We start from the raw sequence: 10,136 nt of genomic DNA on the forward strand, positions 1-10,136 counted from the left end.
CTTCATGTGAGCCCTAACATTTGATAGGTTGCCATAGTCTAACCCTAACATTGATTGGTTGCCTTACCCTAATAAGAATACTAAAGTCGGCCCCTCAGGGTGCTGACTTCAACTATATCCCTAAATAATTTCTATACCCAACTAATTTGCAAAATAGATTTTGAAACTAGTATATATGGTTAATAAAGCCTTGTTGTTATTTCCTCGTAATAATCAACGTATGTAGAAATATGTTATCACGACTCTATCAATAATGAAGGGCGAAATGATTATTAAGCAATTATTGTGAAATAAGTCAAACCACAAATGGATAACTAATGGAGCAACTATTATAACTAAAAGCTAAAATCTTAAAGTGTAAGTAAGATATTACAAAAATTCAAATATTAAATCCATTGAAAAATATAATGATACAATTAACAAGAATACTAACATTGCATAAATACATAGGGAAAAAATCATGTGTACTATTTTTTTTTTAAATTGCTTAAAATATTTTTTAGATTTTTTCATCAGCTTACGCTAATTGAGAAAATAACCATCACCCCCACGATTTACTGCATAAAACTGCAGTTAAATTAGTTAATGGCAGAGCAAATTCTTCGAATTTCGCCGTTAGTGCCCGTCTTCACACCAATGTTGCTCATCTTCACCATGGACCTTGCAAATTCCACGTTAAAGTTCAAAGGCCGCGAGCCTCTCTCACCCAAGAAGCGCTGCACAAAAGTCCTGGTGGAGGGATCAGTCCACAATTTTTGATCGGACTCTAGTATTCCCCGACCATTCCTCAAGTTGGCGAAGAAGGAGGTGTCGAACCTGTTTCCACTACCAGTGTCCAAATCAATGCGCCTTGAGCCGTCACCGTTTTGTGGGCAAAGTGCTTGCAGTTGAGGCACGAATGCTGAGTTGATTGTGGGGTCTGGACCACCGTTGGTGAAGTTGTATAATCTGTAGCTAAAAAGCTGGCAAGCTGAAGTCCCTATGGTGTGTCCTCCTGCAACAACAAGGAACAAATGTTAAGTCAACCAGACTCGATATTAATCAGATAAAAGCTTTGGAACATTATTGAAGCAAAATTACTTACCAACGAGAGCAACAAGGTCTTGAGTGTTAAGACCAAAGGCGGCGAACTTTTGCTTTTGAGAATCAATGGACTCTCTAAATCCAGGCAAAATGGTGGTATCCGATGCCAATGAAACCCTCCCATCTCTGCGTCCAGTAGGAACCGCCCAGTTTATTCCTCTCGTCTGCATTTCATATATGCAAGAAATACATAATCAGCCATTCATTGACAGAGCTTTTAGTAGTATATGATTAAGAAAACGTAGTAATGTTTACCAGAAAGACGGAGTCACGAGCTGCAAGGGTTAGAATATCAGCGCATGAGACGACACCAGGACATGTAGCTTCGAGCTGAGTTTTGGCATCGTCAATAACTTCATACCCTCTCAACAATCTGTTTGGAGGGGCAGTTTTCTCCGTATTAGGGCCATCAATGAGGATGGAGGCGTCACATCCCTGAACAAAGCAGTCATGGAAGTGCATCCTCAGCAAGCCAGGTGCAATGTTAGGATTAGAACGGAAATGGGACTGAACTGTTGACCTAACAATGGATTCAGCTCGAGGGCATGTTCTTGCATAGAACCCAACTCGAGTTCCCTGAGCTTGCACCAATGCAGCAGCCATGGCAAGCATGACAGTCATTGCAAGGAAGAAACGTGGGTTGGTGTGAGCACCCTTCATTATCGTAGTTAGTAGACTGGGATTATAATTAAGGATAAAGAGCTAAGAGAAAGATATGGTGTGTGTGTCCAGTGGATGTAATTGATTGTGAGTTTGTGGGATGGGAGAGCAGAGCAGAGGTGGGGGTTTATTTATAAACCAAAAATTTAGTCAACATAGAGAAAAAGTAAAGAAAGCCGGCTATAAGAAAAGGGAAAAATGGGCTAATTCAAAATAACAATAATGGAGGAATGATGAGTTGGTAGACAATTAGCATGTAGCTGCTTGCCTGCTTCTGCTTAAGCATAGTCGAAACGAAAAGCAAATTGCAATGGCGAGCTGTCTTTCAGCTTCACGTGAAGACCTAGTAATTTTTTCAAACATCATCTATTTAATAACACAGATATAAAATTATTATTTTTATTTTATGTATGTTAAAAAAAATGTATATGTAATTAGATATGTACGACTCAATTGAACTTGCCAACTGGCTAATTTGAAGGTGACAGCTAACTGCAGGCTTGCAATGTATTAAGATTTTCACTTGATTAAGATTTAAGACTCGTTAATTTTATATAATTCTTAAATCCATCGAATAAGACAAGACATTATCTTACCAACTAATTTTTATATATTTTCAAGAAATCTTATCAAATAATAAACAACTCATCTACGCCAAATTTGTCACATTAAATTGGGTAGCAAACTATAACTCTATTAATTTAAGATTTAAAATTAAATCTAAATGACATTATGAATAATATAAAAATTTATACATTATCACTATATCAAATAACATCCAATATAAATTATATATATTCATGTAGATGTCATCTATTTATTGTATGATTCAATAAAAATAAAATAATGAGGACCCTAAAAGGCCACTATATCTAAAAGTCTGTGTAATCTATGGAAAAGGAATGATTGTAATATTATTAAATTGCGCAAGTGTTTGTTTTAATGGGATAAATAAAGTAATTAATTAATTTTTGTAGTAAATAATGATTAAAACTGTTCGTGATTATCTGTTTAATATATACAGTGTTTTCCGAATTTAGAACATAAAATAACCCAAAATGTGAAATTTCGTTAACGCGTGCATTGGATTCCATGCAAATCCCTTTGTTGAAAGACATGAAAAAACCTGCTTTACTTTTCTACTCCTTAGCTTCATTTCCGTGTAGCATCAACAGTAGTAAATACCACTTTATTCTTAGAAATATATAAATTCAAAGAATGGTTTTAGGAAAAATATAAATATAAATTCAAAGAATGGTTTTAAGCAAAAATATTAAAGTTCATTTAAAAAATTAACAGACCTCAAGTAAAATTTTTTAGCTTAGATTTGGCTTGATTTGAATTTGCAAAAAAGAAAAAATATATATTGTTTAGTTATTGTTTTTACTCATGTTTTGTCAGTGTTTTATTATTTTTTCATTATTTTGTTGTTATTTCACTATTATGTTACTATTATTTTGTTATTACTGATTGAATATTATATAACTCTTGTTTTATTTTTAATATTTTGATGTATTATTATTTTTATATAAAAATTAATAAGAATGGGCAAAAAAATTCACCAAATTTTATATGCTGTCTTCGATGTTAAAAATAAATTATGGTATTGTATATTTTAAAATGTTGAAGAAAGGTTATGAGTAATTTTTTATAATGTGTAAAAATTAAAACGGTTTTAGTTTTTAGCTATAGTTTCAACAATTGTAATTTTGCTATGTTATGATAGAAGAGGATAAGCTCGCCCTACTTATAGTCAAGAGGTTACCTTGTACAAATGAATCACTTCACCGTACATTGCATGATCACCTTGTCTAAGCTAAGGGATGAGTAAAATTCGATTCAATTCGAAAATATTAAAAAAATTAAAATTCGAGTTAATCAAATTGAATTATTCGAGTTATTCAAATTATTCGAGTCAATTTGAATAAGAAATTTCAGATTTCGAGTTCGAGTCGAGTTGAATTTTTACAATTTGAATAACAGATTAGTATAAATACCCTTTTGGTTCCTATCAATTTTGAAAATGAGCAAATTGGTCTCTCTCTTAACAAAAATTACAAAAAATAAAATAATTTTAAATCTTCAAAATAATTTTAAAATTAAAATATTTATAAAATTCAAAAATTTGTATTTTTAAAAATTATATTTTTTAAAATCTAAAAGTATATAAAAAAGTTGAAATTTTAAAATTTTATACAATAATAATTTTGGAATCTAAATAAGTGATTAATGATTTTAAGTTTATCATACTAAAACATCTTATTATTATTATTATTATTATTATTATTATTATTATTATGCTTTAAAAAGTTTTCAAATATATATGTTTTCAAATTTATGTGCTCTAACATAGAAATAGTTATATTGTAACAAGATTTTAAGTTGACATGATTATTAATTTTTCTAATTTAACTCGAACAATTTCACTCAATTCGACCAAAACGCTCACACTTAATTTGAATTATTCGAAAATCCAAATTAGAAAAAGCAAAATTACATCGTTTTAATAAATGTTTACCTGATTTAAAGTAAAAAGTCAAAACTATCAAGTTAAAAGGCAAAACTACGTTGTTTTAATAAAAGTTTACCCGGTAGTCTTACTTACCTTCCCGAATCGCCCCACTTTCCCTTTTTCCTTTACTCAAAATTAATCTAAAAGCTTGTACTTCGTCTACTAGTTAAATAGTCGATCCATGTAAATGCAACATTTAACATAAATAATAAGATTCGTTAACTTGACTCAACTTGAAATTTTTTTACTCGATTCAGCTCGATTAAAAAAAAATTCAAATTGAGTTCAATTACTAAATTAGAATTCGTCAACTCGACTAACTCGAAATTTTTTAACTCAATTCTACTCGACTTAATCGAATACTCACCCTTAATCTAAATTACACTCTTTATCAACACATCTTCCCTATAAGCTTAGCATTTGTGTACATCGAATCTCCCTATCACATCTAAATATATTTTTGGAAGACACCATGAATAAAATACCTATTCTTCTTAGCAATACACCTATTTTAAGCTATCCATATTGTCGAAACCATTTTTAAATTTAAAAGCGAAACGGGGATCGACTTTTTAAAATAAAGTGCGGAGTCGCCACCAATCTTTTTTGTTTAGGTGTGATTGGATCACAAAAAAGTTTGGTCATTTTAATAAAACATTTTGGTTTACTAAAACAACGATTTTGGCCTACGTAAATTTGAGAAAACAGGTTCGGGAGCTGGTTACGTATGAGGAAGGATTAGCACCCTCATTACGCCCAAAATTGGTACCAAATTGATTAAATACTGTCCTTATGTCTGAGATTTAAAAAAATGTTTTTCGAAATGTGATTCCTTTTATAAACATTTGAATAGCCCAAGTTGGTAGTCAAAATTCTCTTGTTTCAGAGGAATACAGCATCACGTCTAGCACGATAGGACACGATCCTTTATACCCTCGAAAACTCAATAATTTCGACTTCCAAAAGTTTATATGTTGAAAATCATAAAAGGATGCCTAATTATTTAGTCCAACAAAAAAACCGAAACCCAGCACAGTAGGGCACGATTCCTCGAATTTCTAGACATTGAACATTGCCTTGTTTTAGAATTTAGAAAACGTGAGTGAAATTCTAAAGGGATATTCGATTATTTTGAATAAACGGGAAATTGCAACCCAGCACGATAGGATACTATTCCTCGAATTTCCAAACATCGAACATTACCTTCGTTTTGAAGAATTTTTAAAGACATGAGTGAAATTCCAAAGGAATATTCGATTGTTTTGAACAAACGGGAAATCGCAACCCAACACGATAGGGCATGATTTTCGAATTGCCAAACATCGAGCATTGCCTTCGTTTTAAAGAATTTTTAAATGAGCAATTATAAAAATAGCTCAAAAAATGTTAATGCGACTTGAAATAAAACGAAATTAATCTTAAAGATTTGGACCTTATAAAGCCACATTTCGTAAACCAAGTGGAAAACAATGATATGGGATAATATACACACATAAAATACAATACTTGATGAATGAGGATAATGTGTCTTATTTAATCAACTAACGAAGTAAACAATTAAGCATAACTAACCTAAAAAATATAACCCGATTATGATCATGCATGGGAAATAATTGATATAATAATACAATGATGAAAATAATAATATAACAATACAACACAACAAAACAATACACACAATAATATGCCACAATAATATACATAGCATGATATAAAACAATCAATGCAAGATGTAAAAAAACAAAACAAAATGGCAATTAGAAGCTAATGTGCTATAAAACGATTTTAAAATAATGACAAATAAATGAACACGTAATATATATAAGTTGACAAATTTGCATAAAAACTAGGGATATATTTTTATTGAAATAGATATTATAGAAATAAAGGTTGAATCAAATCATATGCAAAATATTTTAAACAGAAATTTATTTAAAATTGACAAGGTACATGATAACTTAAATAATATATAATATGAAAGAATAATAAAATACAAGATAAGATATAATACACATAATAGATTTACAAAACATGCATATATAAATAAATTACTTGTAAAAATAGCATGAGATTAATAATATATATATATAAAAAGGTTAACCTATAAATTATATACATACCATTATATAAAAACATTTAAATGAGATACTATATAAAACATAAAAATAATATAATATAAAGAAACATTTCAAAATAATAACTTTATAATTACAAAGATGAAGTTCCTAAAATAGTTTCATATATACATAAAGAAAAATACTTAGCGAATCATAAAGCAAGAAGTATTTTAAAATAAAAAATCTATTAAAGTAATAGGTTTATTAATATATATATTAATATTTGAACAAGAGGTTATATAAGAGTATTAGAATAGCTTAATGCAAAAGAAATTTAAAATGATGATTTTATAAAATAAAGTCATGCATGTACAAACATATATATATAGAAATAAAAATATTGTACAAAATATTAAAATAATCTAATAAAAAATCTTCAAAATGATTGTATGAATAAGTAATTAAGAATAAAAAGGGCCTAAATTTTTGTTCAAGCTCGATACGAGATAAAAATGTTAAACTCGACCGGTCATATTAAATTTTTTATACTATTTTTATATAAAACAAATTTAATAAATATAATATATCAAGTATACTAAAACATTAAAATAAATGTTTCCCAAAAATTAAAAATACATTAAAAAGTCTTTATACTTAAATAACAGTTGCAACTTAGCAAAGCAGATGCCTCTAAAATAGTAGAAAAATTAATAATAAAATAAGAGTTATACAATATCCAAATAATAACAAAATAGTAGTAACATAATAGTAAAACAGCAACAAAACAATAGCAAACAACAATAGGAAAAAAACTTTAGGCAGATTCGGGTGGGGTCGGACAAAAAAAAATCTTACCCGAAGCCCAACCAATTTAGAAAATGGGCCTTATTTTTTGTCCAAACTTATATTTTTTTCCAAACCCTCCCACTTTCCAGACCGACCTTTGGGCATAAGTGAATGGCCCGACTCATAATTAAATCTACTTTGCCTCTATCTAACATGTGAATATGCCTCTATTTATAAGTTTAAGTATTTCTATAAATCTAAATATTAATTCTTTGTATTTCTAGTTTGCATGGTCCAATCATTGATCCCAAAAATTTCTATAATAAAATTAGGTAGGTCACAAGTATAGTTCCTTAGCCACGATTCCGCTATTTACTTTTACTAAAAATTGAAAAAAAAATGACTGAAATAGAGGAGAAATTGTATTCTCCTAATGGGTAGAAAGAGTAAAGTAAGTACGACTTTACATGCTTTGCTTATCTAGAAAGTAAGAAAGATGATAACTGAATCCGTGAATCCTTTTTTAGTCTTTCATTGAATGATAAATAACTACAAGTGACAGAGATACACGATTTAAATAACGAAAGATCTATTATTTAAAATTTGTATCTAGAATGAATGTAAAGGTAGGAACAAGACTAGATATAATTAGATCATTATAAGCACATCCAAAATCTTTATAGATAGAGCCAATCATTAGTTCCCAACTGGGGGGCGAATGAAATCCTATACATAAATATATTAATAAAAGAATAGAAAAAGCTTTTATTGTGTTGCTTAAATTATATAGTTCTTGAACCCAAGAGTTAAGAATAAGAAGTTCTTCATTCCCCAAAATAGAATAACCACTTAGAATAACGAAACAGATTAGATTGGTGAGAATTCGTTACTTGAACGAAACTAAATCTTGTGGAATCATATTGAATATTTGACGATACATTCCATACTTGCTAAAAAATCGATCCCTGTTTACCAACCATATATTGTCTAACCAAATCCAATTCTCTCTCGATGTGTTCCACAAAATATCCGATTCGTGTGGATTCTTCCCCCAACTAACGAAGAGATCTTGGCGGAATTGCCACATATGAAATTGAGCACAATTTTGTAACGAAATAGCCCACTTGCCTCTCGAGAAGAGATGGGAAACATGCTCAATATAATTTGATTGAATAGTTGTCCCAGTTCCTTGTTGTTTGAAGAAACTCTCCACTTCGATTGGTATTTTTTCACGAAAAGCAAATATGAGATTTCAAATAGCTGTCCCGAGTTCAAGTTAATTATATTTTACCTCTCACTCGAAGAAAGACGATTAAACAATTCGAAATCATGATCCTTGCAGATTGAATTATCCATATAATATACAAAAAGAAACTCCAGATATCAAATTTTAAAATATTTTGATTATAAATTTTGTATAAAGAATGAAAATTACCTCATAATCATATTTATTTATCTCAAAAGATTTTAATTTTTAATTAAATTAATATTTGATTCACGTAAATATATTTTAGGTTGAAATCCACCATCATAGTTTCTTTGATAATAATTAAAAAAGAAAAAACACTTAATAGTATGAACATGTTGATTCCATGTAGTGCATGAAACGCGTTCGAGCGAGAGAAACCATTTCAAGATATTAAAAAAAAAAAAAGGAAAGGAGAATGGGAAAAAGATAGATTTGAGGCAGCCGAAAAGAGGAACGTCAACGTCAATGCCACCCTATTAGTAAGTAAATCAGAAGGCCAAGACAAATTAAACTTCGTCATCATCATTCTGTCACGCATTTTGCCGCTTGGGTTTTATCATGTCTCACCAACTCTACTTAATCCCACTTTAACATATAATTAGCTAAAAGCCGAAGACAACTAAAATTATATATAGTTTATTTATTTACAAAAAAGCTGACTATTTTAAATACATTGTTGAACGCTATATCTTACAAAACAATTGTATACAATAAGTGAATTACATTTGAAATGTTTTAATGGCATATTTGACAAAATTGAATATCGATAATGACAATATATCATAAAAAAGAAAAGAAAAATAGAGTATATAGATTTTACGTAGAAACTTTTTAGAAAAAATTATAAGTAGAGAAAAAATTTCATTATGTCAATTCAAATAATTATAAGGAGTATAGAGTGCGTCTATTTATAGGTTTAGAAAATATTATTCTAATCAACATCTAATCGAAATAATACAATAATGTTAAAACACCTTATTCAAATCAATATCAAATAGATGAAGTAAACTTCTATACAGATTCTTCTTGTGCAGCCTGTACCGTACTATCTTAACCCGAATTCTCAATGGACAAGTTCTCCAGCCCTTGACCTTCGCCCTCATGGATCCCCATCTTACTACATATATTTTATTTTAATAAAAATTTGGGTCAGAACTTTAACATTAATTTTAACTTAATCAACTAAAATCATAAAAAAATCATAAAAAGAAGAAGGATAAAAAGATGGAACGCTAATTGATAAAAGGTGCAAGAGAGTAGTTTGTCATTTCATCTCTCTTTCGAGTAGCTCATTTTGATCCATTCATGGAACTATTCCTTTCTTGGACGAAGAAACTATTCATAAACCAACACCTAATTAGCACCATATAGTGGAATCCACTTTAAAGTTTTTAAATGATATCATTTAACCATTTAATTAATATAACTTTGGTCACTTACTCTTGCAAAGTATTGTGTTTACTAATTAACCATTTAAATGATTCTTGCCTATCTGCGAAGCAGTCCAAGTCAAAGGGAAATAAATTAGATAAACACTACTCAAATCCCATTCGTGATCGACGACTTTGTCACTAGGTAGGAAAAATAGTGATATGGGACTCACATGCATGCAAGTTGATAATGCGAGAGAAAGTAAGCTTCTTTTGGCTTTACATTTGGCATGTACCCCAAAACCCAAAGTCTTAGCTGATCCATTTTGAATCTCTCTCTCGTATACACAGTAGCTGTAAAAGTATAGCTGACTTTCTTTTGCCTATATAAGTACTACTCAATTGTCAATCCTGAATCA

At 29.8% G+C, this 10,136-nt stretch overlaps 1 protein-coding gene across 1 annotated transcript; it reads right to left on the minus strand.

Annotated features, from left to right (window-relative positions):
* Nucleotides 1–364: 364 nt before the first annotated feature.
* On the minus strand, nt 365–1,849 carry LOC108475255 (peroxidase N1-like). The gene is made up of 3 exons (XM_017777230.2): nt 1,339–1,849; nt 1,085–1,247; nt 365–994 (listed from the first exon to the last, which is right to left on the minus strand). The coding sequence occupies exons 1-3, from the start codon at nt 1,741–1,743 to the stop codon at nt 579–581; spliced, it is 984 nt and encodes a 327-aa protein (XP_017632719.2). The 5' UTR covers nt 1,744–1,849; the 3' UTR covers nt 365–578.
* Nucleotides 1,850–10,136: the final 8,287 nt, after the last annotated feature.

The sequence above is a fragment of the Gossypium arboreum genome, chromosome 3, assembly GCF_025698485.1.
Source record: "Gossypium arboreum isolate Shixiya-1 chromosome 3, ASM2569848v2, whole genome shotgun sequence".
In the NCBI taxonomy this organism is placed as follows: domain Eukaryota; kingdom Viridiplantae; phylum Streptophyta; class Magnoliopsida; order Malvales; family Malvaceae; genus Gossypium; species Gossypium arboreum.